The sequence below is a fragment of the Poromitra crassiceps genome, assembly GCF_964638095.1.
Source record: "Poromitra crassiceps genome assembly, chromosome: 14".
Taxonomy (NCBI): Eukaryota; Metazoa; Chordata; class Actinopteri; order Beryciformes; family Melamphaidae; genus Poromitra; species Poromitra crassiceps.
In genome coordinates, this window is record NC_139633.1 from 29975529 (window position 1) to 30003195 (window position 27667).

Here is a 27667-nt window from a genome sequence, read left to right on the forward strand (position 1 = left end):
CTCTCTCTCTCTCTCTCTCTCTCTCTCTCTCTCTCTCTCTCTCTCTCTCTCTCTCTCTAACTCAACAGTGATCCAGCCTATCATAAATCTTTTGCATCGTCTGTCCTAAAACAGCTGCAGTCTGTTTTAAACTGCATCCTCTACATCTCTAACTTGACCATCTTAAGGAGAACTGTGTGAATGAAAATGTGCAAAAATGCAATATATACAGATGTTACTCATTTAGCTTTGCAGTACTGCTGTGGTGGTAAAAGTGTGGGCTTTTTATTTATTTAAATGTTGTCTTTGTTCTTAACAAAAGCCCCACTGCTGCGAAACTAGATAAGTGGCATCTGTAAACATCAGAGGAAACATCTGTAAATATTAGAGGAAACATCTGTAAACATCAGAGGAAACATCTGTAAATATTAGAGGAAACATCTGTAAACATCAGAGGAAACGAAACATCTGTAAACATCAGAGGAAACATCTGTAAATATTAGAGGAAACATCTGTAAACATCAGAGGAAACATCTGTAAATATTAGAGGAAACATCTGTAAACATCAGAGGAAACGAAACATCTGTAAACATCAGAGGAAACATCTGTAAATATTAGAGGAAACATCTGTAAACATCAGAGGAAACGAAACATCTGTAAACATCAGAGGAAACATCTGTAAACATCAGAGGAAACATCTGTAAACATCAGAGGAAACATCTGTAAACATCAGAGGAAACATCTGTAAACATCAGAGGAAACATCTGTAAACATCAGAGGAAACATCTGTAAACATCAGAGGAAACGAAACATCTGTAAACATCAGAGGAAACATCTGTAAACATCAGAGGAAACATCTGTAAACATCAGAGGAAACATCTGTAAACATCAGAGGAAACATCTGTAAACATCAGAGGAAACATCTGTAAACATCAGAGGAAACGAAACATCTGTAAACATCAGAGGAAACGAAACATCTGTAAACATCAGAGGAAACATCTGTAAACATCAGAGGAAACATCTGTAAACATCAGAGGAAACATCTGTAAACATCAGAGGAAACATCTGTAAACATCAGAGGAAACATCTGTAAACATCAGAGGAAACGAAACATCTGTAAACATCAGAGGAAACATCTGTAAACATCAGAGGAAACATCTGTAAACATCAGAGGAAACATCAGTAAACATCAGAGGAAACAAAACATCTGTAAACATCAGAGGAAACATCTGTAAACATCAGAGGAAACATCAGTAAACATCAGAGGAAACATCTGTAAACATCAGAGGAAACATCAGTAAACATCAGAGGAAACCAAGAATATGAGAAACGAAAATAGGCTATGTTAAACAGGGAATGTAGCCTACTCTATACAGGCTGATGGAAATGGGCCTGTAGAAGTTTCTACTTCATGAAAATAACAATGTTCCTAATGTTTTGGTCAGTGATTTTGTATCTAGCCTACTTACTACACAGTGGGGTCAGTCTATTCAATGGAAAGAACAGGTGGTGCTGACATTTCTGGTAAGTGAATTTCTGTGGACTCACTGCAGAGCGGGGTTTGGCTATTTAAGGAAACGGCGGTGGCATCGCTCTTGCTGAACCCTTCATACTGAGGCAGACAGACAGACAGACAGACAGCCATCAGACAGACAGGCAGCCAGCCAACCAGACAGACAGACAGACAGCCAGACAGACAGACAGACAGACAGACAGCTCTTACCGGACGGTGGGGTCTGTCTTGCTAAAGCCTTCGTACTGAGCAGCCCTCTGCAGGCCACTCATGTCCAGCTCTGGACTGCCACAAACCAGCATCTCCACCTCCTCTGGCCGCAGCAGCTGCAACACACACACACACACACACACACACACACGCACACGCACACACACACAATTACTACACAATAAAGCACACATTACTGTCCGGATATATTTCATGGTTGTCTACTGCGGACATATACTATTCGGAACTTCCGATTGTGTTGACACTTCCTGTTAGTCTCTCAAGCCAGACTGTCTCTTCTACATCAGGTGAATAGGGCTGATTGGCATGGAGCAGCTGGAGGCGTGTCTGTCAATCTGTGGGCTACTTAACCATGGCTGGGAGCTGAAACCATGGTCAGATCGTTAAAGGGATACGCACTGCACACAGCGCATGCGCCTCCCGAGGATGTAACTTCGATTATACTCCTGTTAGTTCGGTTACTCTTTGTTTAATTCTCGGTGTGTGGATTTACTACGAATACGACTGTTTCACGTAACTTCTACTATTTCATCGCGTAGTGAGTAGATGAGTCACAACATGTACATGTGAGTGTTTCTGGCGCTGTTGGAATGTGTATTTTGGACGACTGAACGGGTGTAGGCAAAAATACCATTGAGTGCCATTGTAGCACTAAGCTAAAGTAAGTAGCAGTGAGAGCACTACCACAGTTTGTTGTACTACACGTAAATTGAAAATAAAGCCATGTACATTGTAGTTTTAATATCGGCAATATGGCAAATGGCCTAAACTCTCAAAATGTTGGAATATCCCTTTAAACTGCTAGTTGGCAGCACTTGCCCTCTAGCCTGCCGGTCAGTCCAGAAAACCCAAGTACGGTACCTTCATATTGCATTATTCTACTCAATATTGGACTTATTGTACCAAATAGAAGATATTCTTTTATGATAAGAGTTCACTTTTTGCAGTGCACAGGGGCTTTCTGCCAACACAGTCTCACAGAAAATTGTATAATACCAACGATATGGACCAACGTTGCTATTTTACAATTTCGGCTCGAAAATTGTAAAATAGTAACGTTCTGAGATTTTAGGGTTAGGATTAGAGTAGGGGGAGGGGTTAGAAACAGAAAATCTCCGTAAAACACGCCCAAACCCCGCCCACCGCTGTAGACGCATACGTTCCCATTTTACAATTTCTTAGCCGACATTGTAAAATACCAACGTTTGTCCACAAACGTTGCTATTTTACAATTTTTTTGGAGATCGGGTTGCTTTCTGCAGGGTCGTCCACACCTGCAGCTCCTGAATCTCTCTGATCTGAATCTGAATCTGAATCTCTATCCCTCCTAGCTACTGTAGGTAAAGCCCCTTTTCCCTTGGCCCCGCCCCCTCTCTTGACCCGAATCAGATCCATGCCCAAATGTAACGGGTCCTTCCTTGGCCCATGCTACACCCTTCCACCAAGATTCATGACAATCGGCCCAGTAGGTTTTCTGTAGTGATAACAGGCAGACAGACATCCGGCACCGAAAGCATAACCTCATTGGCGGAGGTAACTAACACAACCGCTGCTCAGCAGCAGACAACTGTTTGCACCTTCAGGGGCCGGTTGCACCAACTGGTCTTACGACTGGTCTTAAGCTAAGTCGGTCGTAACTTTACGACCTAACAGCTACGCCGGTTGCACCAACAGGGCTTAAGCCTTCTTCTCACTAAGACCGGGCGTAAATATTACGCCTAGTCTAGAGCAGGCGTAAGGTGCAGTCATGGGTGCAAGTATAGATGGTTTTCACCTGTGTGTTGCGCAATAGCTACAACCCCTCAGCACTCTTTGGCTGTATTCAGACCCGAATTATAAACCGGAAACCGGAGTACGTTATAAACGTTGTAAATACAGTATAGTCACGTTATAAACAACTATGTCTGTGAAATTTCCCTTTCTTTTGCGTTGGTCCTCCATTGTGTTGCCGCAAATTAAATTAAATGTCAACAAGAGGGTTATCAGCAATTTGGCGGGGGTCAGCGGAGCGTCATTTGACGTCAGCACACTCTTCTAAACAGGTCGCGTGCCGCATTCCAGTGGGCATTCCCGTGCTTTCACATGGACGCGCATCGCTACGACCGGCGTAGTTGAGACCAGACGTAAGCCCTGTCGGTGCAACAGCCGTAAGTCCACTCTAAAGACTGGTCTTAACTAAGACCGACGTAGGAGTTACGACCAGGCATAGTTAAGACCAGTTGGTGCAACCGGCCCCTGATGTCTAAACAGGGAACACGTTTGATATTAGTGCAGTGGTAGAAAGCATGCCATGAAAAGTGGAACTACAATACGGAAAACCACGTTTGATGACCACAGAGGAAAACATGAAGAAATGAGATGGTGGTGGTGACATCCAAACCACAGGAGGCAGAGAGGAGAGAGCAACACACAGAGAAATGACTCAGCTGAACCAGTCAGGAGTAGTCTCGCTAGCCAGCCTCTCTTCCTTTCCGTCAGAGAGTCTGGCGCTGTGGAAACAGGCAACAGGGATCAGCCCGCCCCTGCTCTAAAGCTGCTCTCCCATTCGAGCGGCTGGTTCGGTGGCAGCAGGATATCCGCTCCCCCGCTTGCAAGCTCTGTCACGCTCTGTTCATTGGCTCCGACCATGTCAATCAGCTCCCATGTGTGTCGCTGTAATGCTCCCGCCGAACGCTAACTAGCTAGCGTAGAAAGCTAACGGCAGAAACCTACAGGCTAACTCGTTGCTACACGTTGAAAATGGCAAGTTTTGAAGATAATTTGGATTGTGCAATAAAGAAGGCCTGCTCGGCACAAGTTCCACCCCGAAACTATTTTCCAAGGGCACTAACGCTAAGCACCGCCCAAGACGAGGCTGATTGGTTAACCCAAACAGAGCATTTTTTTCGCAATCCCACAATGGAAACCTGCAACGCCAGACTCTCTGACGGAAAGGAAGAGAGGCTGGCTAGCGAGACTAGTCAGGAGAGACACAAACTACAGGAAGACATAAGAACAGAGACAGCAGTGAAAGAGGGAGACACACACAGACACACACACACACACACACACACACACACACACACACACACACACACACACACACAATTACAAGGTGGACGCTTTTGGTTAGGTTAGGTTAGACCACCAAAATCTGTGTTTTTATTTTACTGTACAACGCTATTGTAACAAACTATATCCAGGATGCACATTGCACATGCAACATTACTAATCTGATTAATATCACATATTTGGGTGATGTACCCCATCAAATTGCTGTTTTAAAGCTAGAGCAAAGTTTCTGGTGTCATCTGAATGGAAGAAAGACTAAATTTGAATATGAAAAATATAAATGTTGGTATAATAAACTTTGATTACCAGTCCTTTTCATCAAATTAGTAGCTATAATTGGGAGTGATGGTGTTACAGTAGTAGTAGTACTGGTGGAAGTGCACGGTCACAATCTGGCCCTCTGGTAGCGAGGATTTTTTTTTTGTGTGTGGCCCTCTCTATCATCAAAGTTGCCCATCACTGGTCTAGGATCATCACAGCCTCATGAAACTTCACAACCACAAACTAGAGACCTAGGGCATTCAGTATATTGACAATAAGGGGGTTTCTGAGCAACTTCCAGAACAGAAGTGCTCGCCACACAATCGCCAAGAAACCTCCAAGTGTCAAAGTTTTTTGATGACCAAATCATGGATTCTTTCTCTGGTGTTCCTCAAGGTCTTGGCCTCTCAATGTGGTCTTGTGGACCTTTTTTTATTATCCTTGAGTGATGAAAAATGGTTAAATCTTGCACCAAATCTGCATAACAGCACATCCTGGAGCTGACGTCAGCTGATCACAAAATCACCAAGAACTCTTGGAGTGGCTGATTGACTGGCAAACCCAAATGCATATGCATGCACACGCACGCACACACACACACACACACACACACACACACACACACACACACTCCTGACTCACTATGTGTGTGAGGCACACACACACACACTCACCATGAGGGTGTGTGAGGCACACACACACACACACACACACACACACTCACCATGAGGGCGTGTGAGGCACACACACACACACACACACACACACACACACACACACACACACACACACAGTCCTGACTCACCATGAGGGCATGTGAGGCACACACACACACTCCTGACTCACCATGAGGGCGTGTGAGACACACACACACACACACACACACACACACACACACACACACACACACACACACACACACAAACACACACACACACACACACACACACACACACACACTCCTGACTCACCATGAGGGCGTGTGAGGCACACACACTGTGGAAGCCGTGGTAGAAAGCAGCAAACTGTTTATAAATGGATTTATTCAGCAGGAAGTCGATGTAGAGCTGGACATACTCTGCAGAAAGAGACAGAGAGATAGAGAGAGGGGGGGGAGGGAGGGAGGGAGGGAGAAAGAGAGAGAAAGAGAGAGGGAGAGAGTCAGAGAGAGAGGGGGGAGAGATGGAGAGAAAGAGAGAGACAGATGGAGAGAGGGAGAGAGAGAGAGAGGGACAGTGTCATTGTTCCATTGCAGACTGTTGTCCCTTCCAGCAGCTCCTGGCTGTCTCTGACACACAGAGGGACATTGTGAGTGAACTGGCTGTGGACGGCAGGACGACCTGACGGAGGGAAAATCAGCTTTTTGCAACAGAAAATGGACCTTTTTATCCCAGAGACAAGAAACCCTAATGTGCTTATGTGAGGTCTCTTACCTAAAAAATTTAACCAATATTAACAGCAATTAGGCTACATGAAAACGTACAAAATAAACAAAAACAAGAGACAACCAACAAAAATATGAGCAAACGAAATGAAACATAAAACATAGAGGAGACAGTCGGTCTGTGTGGGAACACCCACAAAATGTTATACGGCTGGCGCGCGTGAGTGGGGTAAAAAAACAAAACATATATCTCAATGGGCTGTCTCACGGTGCTGCGGCTCTACACTACAGGATTGGGGATTCTAGAGCAGGCACATAGACGTCTGTTCAGATGTGTGCTTTCTGCGGTGGTTGAATCCCCGATCCTGTCTGCCTGGGCTGGGCTAGCAGCTAAATGCTAACTATGATGAATTGGGAGAATTTTACTCCACCCTGACCACGCCCCCAGCCAGCTACCGCAGCGTCTATGATGAGACACAGACTGTCTCTGTGGCAAGGCAAGCTACGCCAACATGAACTCATACAAAGTTGTCAAATGAGTGTGAACTCTGCAGATTTACGACATGTGGACCTGAATTATGTGAACATTCATCATAAAAACAAGAAAGCAAGATAGGTCAGATAGTTGGATACGGATTAAGCAGATAAATCAATGCTGTTAGTCTAGCCTTACTGAAATAACAGCTCGCAATGGTGTCACGTTTTTTGTTCGTTAACCTAGCTAAGCTAACAGTTAAGCTATGAATGCAATGAAAGAACAAAATTTGCACCAGCCACTAGCCAAATGCTGGCAAAATATATATATGCAAGTGAGTGGTAGATGTGCTTCACTCACCACCAGTCAAAAAACAAACAAACAAACAATACATTCAGGTGGTGTCTCATCCTAGGTCAGCGTGGTTAATGGGTCAGCATGGGGAAATCCTCCCATTTCCCGCCACGGTCACACACACACACTCACGCACACACACACACACACACGCACACACACATACACACACACGCACACGCACACGCACACACACACACACACACGCACACACACGCACACACACACACACACACACACACACACACGCTCACACACGTTACCGGAAGTAACGTAGTAGTAGTATGATGTATCTATGGTAATCTACTGAAATGCCGGTGGACAAATAAGTTAATTTTGCACCCTATGAATAGGCTAATGAAAGATATAGGAGAACATTTAAAAGTTGAACTTGAGGAATTCTAATTCTAATTCTAATGTGTAATTATATCTAATAATGTGATAATGTTGAAGTTATTTTATTTATTTTGGGTTTTATTGTCCTTTATATTTTTGAAATTTCTACTAATGTCAACATTTGCAAAATACCATAATACTTTTTGGCGTCAAATTATTTATAACCTAGCCTAATGATGATGAATGCTGGTCGGAGAGGTCCCCTGGGAGTTTTTGCCTGGAATCGGCATGACAGTTTGTTACTTAATGATGATTTGTACACAATAATAGTGATGATCAGCATTATGACATACTTTAAAGGCATGCTTTTAAGTGGGTAACGTGTTACTGTTGTCACTACTTGATCTGAGTCACTGGGACTCTGCCTTCTTTTATACAATATGTATTATTGTAGCATTTTATTTCTTGTAACTGTGCAGTGCTGAGTGTCAAAACGACCACTTTGGCCTATACCCTACCTTGCACTTTGCACTGGTCACTTTAAACCACACTGGCACTTTAAACTGCTACTTTGTGCTTATATTGTGTTTAACTGTGTCTGCACTTTATGTTTTTATCCAGGATGTTGCGTGATGTTATGCCTGTTTTCTATGTTTTTATGTTTGGCTGCAACCCAAAGTGCCTTCTGGGACATACGAATCAACTTGAACTTGAACTGGGAGATCTGATCTGCATGTGCACTGTCGCTGCCCAAGCTGCGAGCTCCATTTAGCTACTGTATTAGCCATTAGCTCACTACCACAGATTATGCATATCTTCAATAGGAAAGACGCATGAAATCGTTTCACACTTGAAAAACATTACGGTTGATGAAGACTCATTAACCAGCTATAGCTGGTCATGGCCATTTTATATGAATCGCTAATGTTAGCGAGTTGGCTAGTAACGGATGTATAGCAAACAGCCCCATGTGGTGATAAAGTAATAATACAGGGAATAAAGTGGTGATAGACATAATTCCATGACTGGATACTACTTAGTTTCCAATCATATGTTCACCAAAGCTAGTGGTGACAAATATAATTCCATAACTGGATGCTACTACTTTGTTTCATTAAAGCTAGCTATCAGCTAACATGTGCTAACATGTTGAGACTCAGCTTGGGCTGACAGCGACAGTGCACACACAGTGACAACTTTGAATAAAGACTAAGTTAGTTAATAAAGACTAAGTTAGTTAATAAAGACTGAGTTAGTTAATAAAGACTAAGTTAGTTAATAAAGACTAAGTTAGTTAATAAAGACTAAGTTAGTTAATAAAGACTAAGTTAGTTAATAAAGACTAAGTTAGTTAATAAAGACTAAGTTAGTAAGGGGTGAGTGAGGAAGTAACGTAAGGAATTAGTTGGAAGGACCCACCTCTCCTGTTCTGCTTGGTGACGGGGATCTTGTCTCCTCCAGCCTTCAGGTTGTGTGGTTTGACCACGCCCAGCTCCTCCTGGAAAACCTAACACACACACACACACACACACACACACACACACACACACACACACACACACACACACACACACACACAGATAATGATAAGATTTAAATGTGATGGATACACTTGTAAAAATATTCACAATTTCTACTAGTCAATCTGGCATGATGGGAAATTAAAGTGGACAGTCACGTGCATTCACACCTCGAAGCAGAATGTTGTAGTCGTGTAAAGGGGTAGATTCAAGATTCAAGATTCAAGATTTTTATTGTCACTCCGTAGTACAAGTATCACGTGTGAAATTCTTGTGCTGTAGGCTCCGTTACAACATAGTGCAAATAACAGTATAACAGTGCAAAAACAGGGCATATAGATGCAGTAAAACAAGAGAACAACAAGCAATAACAGTAAACTTTTCCTTTTCTTTTCTAGCGTAGACACCTTAAAACATGATTAAACATTCTGTTTGCACAGGTGCAAATAACATAGGCATAATTATCATATGTAATGGTAGCAGCTGCTACATGATTGTTTATTTGTGTGTGTTAAGGAGTCTCGTGGCCTGCGGGAAGAAACTGTCCCTCAGGCGATTTGTTCGTGCTTTTGGGACCCTGTATCTCCTCCCTGAGGGTAGCAGGGAGAACAGGCTGTTGTGGGGGTGGTATATATCCTTGATGATCTTCAGGGACCTCCTGAGGCACGGCTGATTGTACAGTTCCTGCAGTTCTGGTAGCTCACATCCTGTTACGTGCTGGGCCGTGCGCCTCACTCTTCTTAGCGCCCTGCGGTCCATGGTGGTACAGTTCCCGTACCAGGTGGTGAAGCAGCCAGTCAGCAGGCTTTCAATTGTAGTTGGATTTAGAAATCAGGGAAATGGGTAGTTGGATTCAGAAATCAGGGTAAGATGTAGTTGGATTCAGAAATCAGGGAAAGGGGTAATTGGATTCAGAAATCAGGGAAAGGGGGTACTGAAGCCAAAAAACGTTTGGGAACCATTGGTGTAATAATGCAAACAACAAATCCTAAATTATTTTTACATGCATTTTTCAATTCAGTATTCAGTAAAATCAGACAGAATCTGTGGGTTGTAGGTAGAGAAATAACAGAAACTATGATGTAAACAGTCAACAGTCATTAACTTCTTGTAAATGGTGAAGTTGAACAATTCATCAGTTTGCTGGGGACCCCCTGTAACCCCCTTCAAGGAACCCCTGGTGGTCCCTGGACCCCACACTGAGAACCACTGTCTTCGAACATATGGTGGTCCCTGGACCTGATATTGAGAACCACTGTCTTAGAACATTCAGCACATATGGACTCCACACTGAGAACCACTGTCTTAGAACATACAGCACCATGTGGACCCCACACTGAGAACCACTGTCTTAGAATATTCAGTACATATGGTGGTCCCTGGACCCCACCCCCCCCCACTGATAACCACTGTCTTAGAGCATAATGGACCCCACACTGAGAACCACTGTCTTAGAACCACCTTAGAACATACAGCACATATGGTGGTCCCTGGACCCCCCCCCCACTGAGAACCACTGTCTTAGAACATTCAGTACATATGGACCCCACACTGAGAACCACTGTCTTAGAACATTCAGCACATATGGTGGTCCCTGGACCCCCCCCCCAACTGAGAACCACTGTCTTAGAACATTCAGCACATATGGTCTCCACACTGAGAACCACTGTCTTAGAACATACAGCACATGTGGACCCCACACTGAGAACCACTGTCTTAGAACATTCAGTACATATGGACCCCACACTGAGAACCACTGTCTTAGAACATACAGCACATATGGTGCTCCCTGGACCCCCCCCCCCCCCACTGAGAACCACTGTCTTAGAACATTCAGCACATATGGTGGTCGCTGGATTTCCCCCCCACTGAGAACCACTGTCTTAGAACATTCAGTACATATGGACCCCACACTGAGACCTCTTAGAACATTCAGCACATAATGGTCCCCCCCCCCCCACTGAGAACCACGGTCTTAGAACATTCAGTACATATGGACGCCACACTGAGAACCACTGTCTTAGAACATTCAGTACATATGGACCCCACACTGAGAACCACTGTCTTAGAACATACAGCACATATGGTGGTCCCTGGACCCCCCCCCCCCCCCACTGAGAACCACTGTCTTAGAACATTCAGCACATATGGTGGTCGCTGGATTTCCCCCCCACTGAGAACCACTGTCTTAGAACATTCAGTACATATGGACCTCACACTGAGAACCACTGTCTTAGAACATACAGCACATATGGTGGTCCCTGGAGCCCCCCCCCCCCCCCCACTGAGAACCACTGTCTTAGAACATTCAGTACATATGGACCCCACACTGAGAACCACTGTCTTAGAACATACAGCACATATGGTGGTCCCTGGACCCCCCCCCCCACTGAGAACCACTGTCTTAGAACATTCAGCACATATGGTGGTCGCTGGATTTCCCCCCCACTGAGAACCACTGTCTTAGAACATTCAGTACATATGGACCTCACACTGAGAACCACTGTCTTAGAACATTCAGCACATAATGGTCCCCCCCCCCCCCCCACTGAGAACCACTGTCTTAGAACATTCAGTACATATGGACCCCACACTGAGAACCATGGTCTTAGAACACACAGTGTGGTGGTCCCTGGACCCCCCCCCCCCCCCACCCCACTGAGAACCACGGTCTTAGAACACACATAGTCTAGGGAAAATAAGGTTTGACCTTAAACTAATTGCAACAGAATTTATTTTCACATTTTTATGTTTATATTGATACCCGAAACACTGTAGTAAAAATCCCAGAAAATCCCATTAGTGGAAGTATGTTAAAATGACGTTTTTTTTTTAAATGGCTGCCATTATTAAAATGTTGGCCATATCTTGACTCCAACTAGACCTAGAATTACAAATTTGGTGTCTATTTCCACATTTTTGGGGGCAAGGAATCCACAGAAATGGTTGTTGAGTCTCTAAGTAGAACAGATTTTTTTTCCTCATGTAGTATGATGTAGTCATAATACAACATGGCATTTCTCGCAATGTTAGCTACAACTTTGTATTTGTTAATCATACACATTTTGAGTGATACCCTTGAGCATATTGAAGTGCTTGCCATTGGAAAAAAAAAATTGTTGTTTCATATTTCCAATTAAAAAAGTGTTACGGTAATGAATTTATTCCCTCAGTGTCTCTAAAAGTGTCTGGAAATACATAAAAAATGAGCACATCTAAGGGAGCTAGGGCTCTGTCTGTTTGTCTGTCCCACTGATGACATCATCAGTGATGTCATAAATCCACTCACTCTCACACACAAAGTCTCAGTGATGTCATCAGTGCATGTCATAAATTGTGACATCATCAGTGATGTCAGAGGCATTGTGATATCAGTCATGTCATAAGAGGTTGTGATGTCATCAGTGATGTCATAAAAGCAGTTGTGACATCATCAGTGATGTTACTTGAGCAATTGTGATGTCATCATTGATGTCATAAATCCTTCCTGGCTGAGGCTATATGTAAGTGGTGGAAAACACAGCATACAAGTCAGTGTGGTACAGTGACACATCTGAAGGAATGGCTGTTCAAGCAGAGCATGATGACACAGAGCTCTATTATGCCCTCAGGGCAGGAGACCTGGACACACTGAGGAGCCTGCTGCAGGAAGACCACTTCAGAAGGCTGATCAATGAGCAGTGTCTTTACGGGTGTTGGTCGACCCCTCTGGTGCTCGCAGCCTGGCTGGGTCATGCTGCCTGTGTGCACTACCTGATCACACAGGGAGCACAGGTAGACCTAGCTGGTGAGAATAGCTGGACGCCTCTCCGCGGTGCCGTGTGCCACGGTCACCTGGACTGTGTCCGGATCCTCCTGGAGGCCGGGGCCGACCCTAACAGAAGGATACACGGCTCACTCACCCTGACCCCTCTCCACATCAGTGCTACACACAAACACCTGGACTGCTTCCGCCTGCTGCTCCAGGCCGCTGGCGTTCTGACCCGTGACGTGGCTTCTCACCTGCTGGAGTGGGTGCTGCGTAACAGGTGCAACACGGCCTTCGTCCAGCTGCTGCTGGACCACGGCGCTGACCCGGCCCTGGTGACCGCAAAGCAGGCACACCTGGAGAAATGGGCTGATCCTGAGGCTCTCAGGGTCTTTCTGGAGGCCAAGAGATGTCCTCGCAGTCTGGCCCACTTGTGTCGGATCCGGATCCGCCAAGCACTGGGGACACATCGCCTGAACCAAGTCCACTCCCTACCACTACCACAAGTGATGAAGGACTTTGTGCTCCACCAAAACTGACTTGAAGGACTGTCAGTTTATTTATTTTCATTTATAGATTTAGTTCTTCAGTGACTGTGTTTCAAACAACTCCAGGAGCAGATATTATAAGTGCGTTCCTTTATCGCAAAAGAACTGGGATGTGGAGGCTAAATTACGTCACATCCGTTTTGTTAGCATTCCATTTGCAGAAAAGTTGAGCTGGGAAGTTCACTGTTTGTTCACTGGTCAGATCCACTCGCTAGCCAGGCTAGCCATTGTTAGCAATAACAGATAACAAGGCATTTCGTGGCATTTCGCGCTTTTGCATTTTGCACACACAGATAGAAGTAGGCCGTGCTGTGTGTACAGCTGATTTAATGAGACACAAACAAGACAGAAGTGCTAAATAGCATTTATACGATTATAACTACTGTTGTTGCGCGGATCAGCCATCTTGGATTTTTTACGTCGGGGCTGCTGAGGCTCCTACCAGTTTGGAATGGGAAATACCAGCTCTAGTGACGTCACGTACCAGCTCATCAACTTTGAACCGGTAAGATTACCAGTTCCCAGTTATAAAGGAATGCACGATATATACCAGCTATACCTAATGATGTGATGTCACTTGAGCAATGACAACATCAGTGATGTCATCAGTGATGTCATCAATGATGTTATCAGTGATTATGTCATCAATGATGTCATCCTTCCTGGCTGAGCAGACTGGGTGGGTGATGTCATAGTTGTTGCTGTCATGTCATCGGTAATGTCATACATGCCAAAGTATAAATAAACAATTTTTCAGTCTATCTCTGTCTGCCTCCACTGTCCCTACTCTCTCCGCTTCTATGTTCAACTGCCATGTACTTAACCTGCTGCCTTCTGCCCCAGCCCTGTCATGAACGGCAGTGTTCTAATCTAAGCAGACTGGATTGCATGCAGCAGATGACAGAAAGCTCATCCATAAGAGACTTGAGTCTTGACTTGGACTTGTGACTAAAGACTTGAGATGCGACTTGGACTATAGCTAAAAGACTTGAGACTTGCCCGGCCACGACCCCTTGCTGCGCAGCAGCTATAATTTATGTTTTGTTTTGTTATGTTACAGTATGTTTGGTAGGGCTTTTCCCTAGCCCCGCCCCTTTCCTGACCACACCCCCTCCCACCTGCAACGGACCCTTTTCCCTAGCCCCGCCCCCTCCATTGAGCCGACCCGGATCAGATCCGCCCCAAAATGTAATAGGTTCTTCCTTGGCCCATGCTACACCCTTCCACCAAGTTTCATGAAAATCGGCCCAGTAGTTTTGCCGTAATCCTCCTGCTAACAGACAAACGGTCAGACAAACGGCACCGAAAACATCACCTCCTTTGTGGAGACAATGCCAATTTTGACAATGTTCCACTACTGGGATTTTCTGGGATTTTCAGTATGTTAAATTGGAAGGTTTCAAGAGCTGAATACAACACAAATAATTACTGTTGCAATTAGTTTAAGGTTGGGTCATTTTTTCTCACAGATTCCCTAGACTAACAGTACATAATGGCGCACACACATTTAGAAACTAAACACATGGGAGGGGGAAACAGTGATGGCACACACACACACACACACACACACACACACACAACACACACACACACACACACACACACACACACACACACACACACACACACACACACACACACACACACACACACACACACACACTCTCTACCTCTCTCTTCTCCTGTATTTGTCTCTATCTATCTCTCTCCATAGAGACACCCCCCCCCCCCCACCCACACACACACCCACACACACACACACCCACACCCACACCCACACCCACACACACACACACATTTTCGGATGCATGTGTGTGTTCACTGTAACAGCCATGTGTGAATCCGTAACTGGAAGATCCATGCATATGATTGATGATGATGATGTGTGTGTGTGTGTGTGTGTGTGTGTGTGTGTGTGTGTGTGTGTGTGTGTGTGTGTGTGTGTGTGTGTGTGTGTTGGGTGAGGGTGTCTCTATGGAGAGAGATAGAGACAAATACAGGAGGAGAGGTAGAGTGACATATAGACATCCAGAAATAGATGGATGGAGAGAGAGAGAGAGAGAGAGGGGGGGGGAGAGGTGGTCAGTGGGTTCAGTTGCATGGTGGTGTGAGTGTGACAAACCTATAGGTTACGCTGTAAGTTAATACTCAACGCCAAAATAGCACCTCGACTAACACCATTACCCAGCACCGCTTCTTCCTATCCACATTCTGATCCAGAACTACAAACTATGCCATTATGCTACTTTACATTACATTTTCTTAGATTACATTATGTTTCTTTACATTACATTTACTTACATTACATTTCTTCACATACTGTGTGTCTCAGAATTAAGTGGCTAAAGTGGTCTCAGAAAATCATGGCCGACCCCTCGCACCCGGGTCATAAACTCTGTGAGGCTCTCCCCCTTGGCAGGAGACTGATGTCTGGCAGTAGCAGAACCTCTCATCACAGAGACAGTTTCTACCCAACTGCCATCCGCCTCTTCAATGCCCCCCCCCCCCCGTATTGCTTTTGCCTTCTAAGATCCATGTGACCCTGCATACTTGCACAATATTATTATTATCAATATTATTATATTAAAGCAGCTACGCGCAAGATTTTCGATTGTTATTAAACAGTCTAAATGTAATATCGATGCATCACATCTTACCTCTAATAGTAGACGAGACCAACGCAGAGTAGTCTCGCTTGAACCCCGAGTGAATCGGCCAGTGTTGTCTTGACGATTAGTCTGTCTGCGGCCGGGGCAGATCAGGAAGTGAAATGAAACGGTTTGCGGCAGCCACTTCGGCCATAACCACAAAATAACAAAATTACTTCCAAACAAACTGTTAGAATATAACGAGAGATGTTCGCGAGAGTAGCAAGCCCCTGCATGGCGTTCTCCGTGTTTATCGTCTGTTGCTAGGCAGAGCGAAACGGTTGAAGGCAGGCAGCTGCCGTAAACCGTTTCGTTTCACTTCCGGGTTTATCCGGCCTGCCGGTAGACAGACAGACTCTATAATCATCAAGAGAGCAATCTCATTGACAATCAATTGTATAATATTGAAGTGTGCCTTTATTACTTTCCAAACTAGTAATAATGTTACTACAATTCTGAAGTGTGCCTTTATTACTACTCTCAAACTAGTAATGATGTTAATAACCACTACTGCCTGATGTGAACCAAAGTGCCTTTCTGGGACATGTATTAAACTGATTGATTGATTGATTGATCTCCGATTCACACGGCTTTGGTCTCAGCTACTATTATAGGTAAGATGTGATGCATCAATATTATAATTATACTGTTTAATAACAATCAAAAATCTTGCTCGTAGCTGCTTTAATATTATTGTAAAAAAAATGCTATCTCTTAACTCCTTCAAATCCAAACTCAAAATCTCCCTGATGAGTCACACATAGCCCACACATCAGCTTCAGATTCAGCACCTTGCTCAAGGGTCGTGTGGCACTGTTAAATACTCCTGTATGTTGAGTTATTATGCATCTACAGATCAAGAATATGTGAAGGCATCATTTTCAAGACACTAAATGTGCGGTGTGTGTGTGTGTGTGTGTGTGTGTGTGTGTGTGTGTGTGTGTGTGTGTGTGTGTGTGTGTGTGTGTGTGTGTACGTACGTATACATTTAGACGCTTAATTAAATGACGGTTGTATGTTGAACGCCTGACTCATGTGAGCGTGCTCCATGACACATCAGTTTGTCATCTGGTCGTCTGAGAGCCTCATCTTCCACTGCAGCTCTATAATTAACTTAGGGATGATGTCTCTTTGTAGGCCAACTCAGCTAGTCCCGGTTCCTTTGTGTCTTTTTGTAGGCCAACTCAGCTAGTCCCGGTTCCTTCGTGTCTTTTTGTAGGCCAACTCAGCTAGTCCCGGTTCCTTTGTGTCTTTTTGTAGGCCAACTCAGCTAGTCCCGGTTCCTTTGTGTCTTTTTGTAGGCCAACTCAGCTAGTCCCGGTTCCTTCGTGTCTTTTTGTAGGCCAACTCAGCTAGTCCCGGTTCCTTTGTGTCTTTTTGTAGGCCAACTCAGCTAGTCCTGGTTCCTTTGTGTCTTTTTGTAGGTCAACTCAGCTAGTCCCGGTTCCTTCGTGTCTCTTTGTAGGCCAATTCAGCTAGTCCCGGTTCCTTCATGTCTCTTTGTAGGCCAATTCAGCTAGTCCCGGTTCCTTCGTGTCTCTTTGTAGGCCAATTCAGCTAGTCCCGGTTCCTTCATGTCTCTTTGTAGGCCAACTCAGCTAGTCCCGGTTCCTTCATGTCTCTTTGTAGGTCAACTCAGCTAGTCCCGGTTCCTTCATGTCTCTTTGTAGGTCAACTCAGCTAGTCCCGGTTCCTTCGTGTCTCTTTGTAGGTCAACTCAGCTAGTCCCGGATCCTTCATGTCTCTTTGTAGGCCAACTCAGCTAGTCCCGGTTCCTTCATGTCTCTTTGTAGGCCAACTCAGCTAGTCCCGGTTCCTTCATGTCTCTTTGTAGGTCAACTCAGCTAGTCCCGGTTCCTTCATGTCTCTTTGTAGGTCAACTCAGCTAGTCCCGGATCCTTCATGTCTCTTTGTAGGTCAACTCAGCTAGTCCCGGATCCTTCATGTCTCTTTGTAGGCCAACTCAGCTAGTCCCGGATCCTTCATGTCTCTTTGTAGGTCAACTCAGCTAGTCCCGGATCCTTCATGTCTCTTTGTAGGTCAACTCAGCTAGTCCCGGATCCTTCATGTCTCTTTGTAGGTCAACTCAGCTAGTCCAGGTTCCTTCATGTCTCTTTGTAGGTCAACTCAGCTAGTCCCGGTTCCTTCATGTCTCTTTGTAGGCCAACTCAGCTAGTCCCGGATCCTTCATGTCTCTTTGTAGGTCAACTCAGCTAGTCCCGGATCCTTCATGTCTCTTTGTAGGCCAACTCAGCTAGTCCCGGTTCCTTCATGTCTCTTTGTAGGCCAACTCAGCTAGTCCCGGATCCTTCATGTCTCTTTGTAGGCCAACTCAGCTAGTCCCGGTTCCTTCATGTCTCTTTGTAGGTCAACTCAGCTAGTCCCGGTTCCTTCATGTCTCTTTGTAGGTCAACTCAGCTAGTCCCGGTTCCTTCGTGTCTCTTTGTAGGCCAACTCAGCTAGTCCCGGTTCCTTCGTGTCTCTTTGTAGGTCAACTCAGCTAGTCCCGGTTCCTTCATGTCTCTTTGTAGGTCAACTCAGCTAGTCCCGGATCCTTCATGTCTCTTTGTAGGTCAACTCAGCTAGTCCCGGTTCCTTCATGTCTCTTTGTAGGCCAACTCAGCTAGTCCCGGTTCCTTCATGTCTCTTTGTAGGTCAACTCAGCTAGTCCCGGTTCCTTCATGTCTCTTTGTAGGCCAACTCAGCTAGTCCCGGATCCTTCATGTCTCTTTGTAGGTCAACTCAGCTAGTCCCGGATCCTTCATGTCTCTTTGTAGGCCAACTCAGCTAGTCCCGGTTCCTTCATGTCTCTTTGTAGGTCAACTCAGCTAGTCCCGGTTCCTTCATGTCTCTTTGTAGGTCAACTCAGCTAGTCCCGGTTCCTTCGTGTCTCTTTGTAGGCCAACTCAGCTAGCCCCGGTTCCTTCATGTCTCTTTGTAGGTCAACTCAGCTAGTCCCGGTTCCTTCATGTCTCTTTGTAGGTCAACTCAGCTAGTCCCGGTTCCTTCATGTCTCTTTGTAGGTCAACTCAGCTAGTCCCAGATCCTTCATGTCTCTTTGTAGGTCAACTCAGCTAGTCCCGGATCCTTCTAGTCCCGGTTCCTCCGTGTCTTTTTGTAGGCCAACTCAGCTAGTCCCGGATCCTTCATGTCTCTTTGTAGGTCAACTCAGCTAGTCCCGGTTCCTCCGTGTCTTTTTGTAGGCCAACTCAGCTAGTCCTAGTTCCTTGGTGTCTTTTTGTAGGCCAACTCAGCTAGTCCTAGTTCCTTCGTGTCTTTTTGTAGGCCAACTCAGCTAGTCCCGGTTTCTTCGTGTCTTTTTGTAGGCCAACTCAGCTAGTCCCGGTTCCTTCGTGTCTTTTTGTAGGCCAACTCAGCTAGTCCCGGTTCCTTCGTGTCTTTTTGTAGGCCAACTCAGATAGTCCAGGTTCCTTCGTGTCTTTTTGTAGGCCAACTCAGATAGTCCAGGTTCCTTCGTGTCTTTTTGTAGGCCAACTCAGACAGTCCAGGTTCCTTCGTGTCTTTTTGTAGGCCAACTCAGATAGTCCAGGTTCCTTCGTGTCTTTTTGTAGGCCAACTCAGCTAGTCCCGGTTCCTTCGTGTCTTTTTGTAGGCCTACTCAGCTAGTCCAGGTTCCTTTGTGTAAAAGGCAATGGGATTTTTGCACAGGGATTTGAATGCATTTAAATGCACGAAATAAGGTCCGTGGTTACTGGTTAACAAAGGTTTATGAAACAGCAAACTTCGTGTTCAGAAAGATAATCTTCACAAATGAGAACCACTTTTATGATTTTTTAAGCGTTTCCTGAAAATGGCGATAAAAAACAAACATTCACGCTTCAAAAATCGAAGTATTACTTATGTTGTGTTATATCAGGCAGACTTCTCTTGTACTGGAGATTAGTTATAAAAAACTGAGAACCGTGCGAGTTTTCCTTTTGTATCAAGCAGCAAAACAGTCGTAACATGACATGTTTCAGTAGAGTTGCCTTACTTGATATTGCACGTCCTGCGATGTGACTATTGCACATCGCGATGACGATGCTGAAGCGATAGATCGTGCAGCTCTAGCCCACAGATAAACAAGAGTGATTTAGCTCAACAGAAAACACAACTTTTGGATTTGCAAAATGGACGTTTTCGATTTGCATATACATTTTTCATCACAAATGTATTTTATTTGCAATAAGACATTTTTAGATTGCCAGGTCAAGAGTTTTACACTCAACCAATTTTTTGATTGCAGTGTGGAAAGTTTTGCTCTCAAAACCCCATTTTATTTGATTGCATAATAAAGACACAAAATAACATAGCAGCGGCAGTAACGGGCAGGACTGGACAGCAGACTCTTACCTGGAAGGTGAGGTAGAAGTCTTCCTCGACGTTTCCCTCGTAGGTCAGCAGCTCTCCCAGACCGTGAGCCAGCTCCTGAACACAACACACAGGTCACAGCATGATACTGAGGCTCCTGAACACAACACACAGGTCACAGCATGAGACTGAGGCTCCTGAACACAACACACAGGTCACAACATGAGACTGAGGCTCCTGAACACAACACACAGGTCACAACATGAGACTGAGGCTCCTGAACACAACACACAGGTCACAGCATGATACTGAGGCTCCTGAACACAACACACAGGTCACAGCATGATACTGAGGCTCCTGAACACAACACACAGGTCACAACATGAGACTGAGGCTCCTGAACACAACACACAGGTCACAACATGAGACTGAGGCTCCTGAACACAACACACAGGTCACAGCATGATACTGAGGCTCCTGAACACAACACACAGGTCACAACATGAGACTGAGGCTCCTGAACACAACACACAGGTCACAACATGAGACTGAGGCTCCTGAACACAACACACAGGTCACAGCATGATACTGAGGCTCCTGAACACAACACACAGGTCACAGCATGATACTGAGGCTCCTGAACACAACACACAGGTCACAGCATGAGACTGAGGCTCCTGAACACAACACACAGCATGAGACTGAGGCTCCTGAACACAACACACAGGTCACAGCATGAGACTGAGGCTCCTGAACACAACACACAGGTCACAACATGAGACTGAGGCTCCTGAACACAACACACAGGTCACAACATGAGACTGAGGCTCCTGAACACAACACACAGGTCACAGCATGAGACTGAGGCTCCTGAACACAACACACAGGTCACAGCATGATACTGAGGCTCCTGAACACAACACACAGGTCACAACATGAGACTGAGGCTCCTGAACACAACACACAGGTCACAGCATGAGACTGAGGCTCCTGAACACAACACACAGGTCACAGCATGATACTGAGGCTCCTGAACACAACACACAGGTCACAACATGAGACTGAGGCTCCTGAACACAACACACAGGTCACAACATGAGACTGAGGCTCCTGAACACAACACACAGGTCACAACATGAGACTGAGGCTCCTGAACACAACACACAGGTCACAACATGAGACTGAGGCTCCTGAACACAACACACAGGTCACAACATGAGACTGAGGCTCCTGAACACAACACACAGGTCACAACATGAGACTGAGGCTCCTGAACACAACACACAGGTCACAACATGAGACTGAGGCTCCTGAACACAACACACAGGTCACAACATGAGACTGAGGCTCCTGAACACAACACACAGGTCACAACATGAGACTGAGGCTCCTGAACACAACACACAGGTCACAGCATGAGACTGAGGCTCCTGAACACAACACACAGGTCACAGCATGATACTGAGGCTCCTGAACACAACACACAGGTCACAACATGAGACTGAGGCTCCTGAACACAACACACAGGTCACAACATGAGACTGAGGCTCCTGAACACAACACACAGGTCACAGCATGAGACTGAGGCTCCTGAACACAACACACAGGTCACAGCATGATACTGAGGCTCCTGAACACAACACACAGGTCACAACATGAGACTGAGGCTCCTGAACACAACACACAGGTCACAGCATGATACTGAGGCTCCTGAACACAACACACAGGTCACAACATGAGACTGAGGCTCCTGAACACAACACACAGGTCACAACATGAGACTGAGGCTCCTGAACACAACACACAGGTCACAGCATGAGACTGAGGCTCCTGAACACAACACACAGGTCACAGCATGATACTGAGGCTCCTGAACACAACACACAGGTCACAACATGAGACTGAGGCTCCTGAACACAACACACAGGTCACAGCATGATACTGAGGCTCCTGAACACAACACACAGGTCACAACATGAGACTGAGGCTCCTGAACACAACACACAGCATGAGACTGAGGCTCCTGAACACAACACACAGCATGAGACTGAAGCTCCTGAACACAACACACAGCATGAGACTGAAGCTCCTGAACACAACACACAGCATGAGACTGAAGCTCCTGAACACAACACACAACATGAGACTGAGGCTCCTGAACACAACACACAGGTCACAACATGAGACTGAGGCTCCTGAACACAACACACAGCATGAGACTGAGGCTCCTGAACACAACACACAGCATGAGACTGAGGCTCCTGAACACAACACACAACATGAGACTGAGGCTCCTGAACACAACACACAGCATGAGACTGAAGCTCCTGAACACAACACACAGGTCACAACATGAGACTGAGGTTCCTGAACACAACACACAGGTCACAACATGAGACTGAGGTTCCTGAACACAACACACAACATGAGACTGAAGCTCCTGAACACAACACACAACATGAGACTGAGGCTCCTGAACACAACACACAACATGAGACTGAGGCTCCTGAACACAACACACAGCATGAGACTGAGGCTCCTGAACACAACACACAGGTCACAACATGAGACTGAGGCTCCTGAACACAACACACAGGTCACAACATGAGACTGAGGCTCCTGAACACAACACACAGGTCACAACATGAGACTGAGGCTCCTGAACACAACACACAGGTCACAACATGAGACTGAGGCTCCTGAACACAACACACAGGTCACAACATGAGACTGAGGCTCCTGAACACAACACACAGGTCACAACATGAGACTGAGGCTCCTGAACACAACACACAGGTCACAGCATGAGACTGAGGCTCCTGAACACAACACACAGCATGAGACTGAGGCTCCTGAACACAACACACAGGTCACAACATGAGACTGAGGCTCCTGAACACAACACACAGGTCACAACATGAGACTGAGGCTCCTGAACACAACACACAGCATGAGACTGAAGCTCCTGAACACAACACACAACATGAGACTGAGGCTCCTGAACACAACACACAGCATGAGACTGAGGCTCCTGAACACAACACGCAGGTCTAAACAACTGGGACAATGTGGTGTTTTAGCGGAAATCTGCAATAATGTAATAATGTGGGTGGCTGCACCACCTGGCTACAGTGCAGATTTCAGCTAAAAACAGGGTGTAAATGACGTCTTTTCAAGTCAACTTGGCATCTCAGGGCTTGTGGAGACTTGGATCATGCCAGGTTAGCAGTATGGAAGCTATCCCTTTGGAATAATCTGATCAAAACAAGATTGTTCAGTGCGGTAAGGGCATGTGGGGGAAGTGGCTGCCAACTGCCAACCAATGCAATTTCAAAGATTTCTGTTCACGACTTAGTTATACATACAAATAAAATAAAAAGGGGTCCAGGTTGAAAAATACCCAAATCTTCCTTTAAGCATGAGGAGGAGGAGTGGGATAAACATTGATCGTTGTTGAATATGTTTCATCATTGTATTTCTATTTGCTTTCTGTGTGTTGTTGGTCATTGTATTTCTATTGATCTATTTTCTATTGATTTATTTCTGTCCTTTTCTTTCTTTTCTTTTGTTTGTGTAGCGATGTATTGTGTTGTCATAATATTGTAGCGTTTCTTATACAGTATGTGTGGGAAAAATATGTTATAATCAGAGAAAGGCAATATTTGACTGAAAGCAACTGCTTAGGGCCTGTGTCCACCTAGCGTCTTTTTCCGACGTTAAACGCTGGGAGTGCGCTTGGGAACGCTGATCCCAGCGCACAATACAACAAGGAAGCAGTCTGAAAATAACGTTAGTTCAGTGCGGTAGTAGCATAGCTGACAGCTAGCAAGCTAACAACACAGGTAGGCTACGTTATTAAAAGCAGTAAGCACAACACTCACCAGAAATATTAAGTGTCTAGCCAATCTGCTCCCACAATTGAGCCGTTCTGTCTCTGTTGCGATAGTTTCTCCATATGATTAGCTGCCAGAAAGGAGCAGCCGACACCAGCGTCTTTCTGAAAAGTTAAAATATTTTCAGCTGGGAGCGCTGGGAGCCGGCGCACAAAAACGCCGGAACGCTCTGAAAAAAGACGCTGGGCGCTGCGCACTTTCTATAGACGTCCGTGTGCGCCCGCATACGCTCTCCCCCCCATTGGAAACAACTGAAAAAAGACGCTGGACCTGAGGAAAAGACGCTAGGTGGACACAGGCCCTTAGGCTGTAAATACTGTTGAACAAGTTTGTTTGATTTCTTTTTACTTGCATCATTCATTCACTCACTGCACTGTGTTTGCACTCTTCATGAGGCCAACTGCAGGCCTCATATCAAATCCCACTGTTATACAACCGCAGGGCTTGATTTAGCACGCCACTCTCCAACCCGCTATCACGCCAAAACATGTCATAGAGCTGCTGCTGCTGCTGCTGGGCCGCCGTGACATTTTGGCACATACCCAGAATGCCTTGCGATCTGACAAAGGCCGCGCACGTGCGCGCCGGGATGCTGTGAAGTTGAAAATGTTCAACAGAGAGCCAAAGTTGACGCCACTTCCTGCTTCAGCATGCGTACCAAGAGATTTATTTGCCCATAGACATTCGTAAAAATGCTTATAAAAAATAGTTTTACTTGGTGGAACCAAAGGATTCAGCTAGATTTAGAAACAGGAGAGAACACATCCCATTTCACTCGTACCAAAATGTATTAAAAAAAAATAGCCGATCAAAAAAGATTTTTTCTTTTTTTTTTTAGATTTGGTCTAAAAATAGAATACTTGAAGGGAAATACTTTGATCTGTTTGTTTTGTTTTATTTGCTCTAAAATTCGCATGAAGCACGCAAGTTGTGCACACGCAGTGTACCCTCCCGCCCGACCTGTTTAACAATGTTTTAAGCTATCTATCTATAAACAAACAAACAAACAAACAAAAACACCTACTGTATGTCTGGGACTGGGAGCATAGTTTAAAAAGACAAGTCTTCAGATAAGATTTTGCCATCTTTATCTTCAGATTGAGTTTCTGTTTCTGTAGTGAAGAGTAATTTATATTGAATGCTGCGTGGGTGCAGGGCGTGTTCTGCCCACAACTGCAGTGGGATCCATAATAACATGACCACAATGCCCTTACCTGCCAGTCTGCCACCATTTCATTTCAGGCATTTCAGGCTAGTGCCTACATCGCCCCCTGCAGGTACTGCAGCTTCATACAGGCCTAGTCGGGAAAGAACGCATGTTTGGTTGGCATGCAGGTTCGTCTACTGCAGAGAGATCTGTAGCGTTCTCAGTGTCCTCTGACTCTGCTGCTGCACAAACCACCAGTGTGTTTCTGGCTGCGTCCCCCCGCTGTTATTAACGTCATTGTTTCGGCAGCATCATCTTCATCATCGTCTGTCTCTCCACTGTCCACCACCAATACAGGTGCGCGAATGGGTGCACTACAAGCCGCACTTGTTGAGAGGGAGGACGACGAGTCATCTTCCTCGTCAATGTGACGTTTCTTGCCTTTGTCGAAAAAGCTTAAAAGCTAGCTCTGTTTCATGTCTTCTTGATTTGGCGCTGCGGCTGCATTTGTTTACTTTACTAGACAGCGTAGCTAGTTTCCCATGATGCTCTGGGGCACAGAGGCATAGCGGACAGTCGGACAATTACGCATGACAGGCTGTGCATGACAGCTGATGTGTTTTGCAGACAAACAAACAAAACAAAAATATCCCCCGCCCCCTTTTCTTTGAGTGTGCCAGCTGCCTGTGTGGGTGGCACTGGCACAACCAGGCACACCCGTAGCTACGCCGTTGGTCCGGAGGGTCCATTACACACTCTGCCGTGATGCACTCTGTGTGTGTGTGTGTGTGTGTGTGTGTGTGTGTGTGTGTGTACTGTATGTGTGTGTGTGTGTGTGTGTGTGTGTGTGTGTGTGTGTGTGTGTGTGTGTGTGTGTGTGTGTGTGGTACCTCTAGGTTAAGGTTCAGCATGTTCAGCAATACATTTGTGCTACAGTGATATTTGTTGATTATAAAATATTAGAATCCCCTATAGCAGTGATACTCAACTTGCGGCCCTGGGGCCAGATGCGGCCCACGGCAGGGTGCAGAGTGGCCCCCCGACCATTTTCTAATAATTTCACTTTAGTTAGTTTAGATTGCGAATTAGAATCTAATTCACAATAAAAACTAACGTCAAATGAAGTTTGACTGAGCTCCAGCTAAACTGTCAAATACCGCCGTCTGCTCGCTACCCAGGCACTTATGTATGTACTTAACCTAACAAACTATCCGGTGTGCACAACATTGTCAGACTAAACTCTGGCTGACAACCCAAAAACCTACAATCCACTACAGAAAAATGTATATTGTTTGTTTATTAACTGGCTCCTGGCCTCCTATAATTTCACAAATATATTTGTATTTTGATATATATATATATTTTTTTTTTTTTTTTCAGTTTAACACTGTACAGTCGTTTTTATTTAACATAATACAAATATACTTGTTATTTTAAAATGCATATCTCCTGCAAACATACGGTAACAAAACATAAACAGTGAGGGCTGCTATACATTTCTCTAAACATATACACTAAGAAGTTTGCACATTTTTGTTGTGCTGCCAAAATGCAACGCTGTGCTGTGGTGAGGGAGGGAGAGATGGAAAGAACAGAATGTGATACATTCTTCTAGAGGTAGAGAGAGGGAGAGAGAGTATGTGCATACGCGCATGCGTGTGAGTGTGGAACAAGTGTGGGCGGGGTTGTGTGTGTACGTGCATGCTTGATCGTCTGAGCGGGTGTCCTGGTGTAGGGGTGTGTGTGTGTGTGTGTGTGTGTGTGTCTGTGTGTGTGTGTGTGTGTGAGAGAGAGAACGAGCGAGGGAGCTTTATTCCTGCCTGTCCCATAAAGTGAAGATACATGAGCAAGGGCCTCTGAGCGCTTTCTATCAGTCTCTTTGATATCGCTGTTTGTGTGTGTGTGTCTGTGTGTGTGATTGTGTGTGTCTGTGTTTGTGTGTGTGTGTGTGTGTGTGTGTGTGTGTGTGTGTGTGTGTGTTTGTGTGTGTGCGTGCGTGCGTGCGTGCGTGCGTGCGTGCGTGCGTGCGTGTGTGTGTGTGTGTGTGTGTGAGAGAGACAGCGAGAGAGAGAGAGGGGGAGGGGGGGAGAGATGCCCAGACTGTTATGTAACAGCAGGAGAAGCAGCCAAAGTGTCTGAATGAGGTTCTCATCTGCAGCAGACAGCAATAAAGCCACTGTCTGTGATGTTTACTGTAGGAGGTGTGATGTCATGAGAGCCTGTCTGTGATGTTTACTGTAGGAGGTGTGATGTCATGAGAGCCTGTCT

At 45.4% G+C, this 27667-nt stretch overlaps 1 protein-coding gene across 1 annotated transcript in view; it reads right to left on the bottom strand.

Moving 5' to 3' along the window:
* Window positions 1–27667, bottom strand: part of hectd2 (HECT domain containing 2) — a gene marked incomplete at its 3' end in the record, with an annotated part of 118776 nt that overhangs the window by 4819 nt on the left and 86290 nt on the right. The window contains exons 17-20 of the mRNA XM_083651078.1: window positions 20402–20476; window positions 9004–9091; window positions 6007–6113; window positions 1703–1818 (exon numbers count right to left, since the gene is read on the bottom strand). Coding sequence (XP_083507204.1) covers window positions 1703–1818; window positions 6007–6113; window positions 9004–9091; window positions 20402–20476 — 386 coding nt within the window. The remainder of the gene's footprint in view (window positions 1–1702; window positions 1819–6006; window positions 6114–9003; window positions 9092–20401; window positions 20477–27667) is intronic.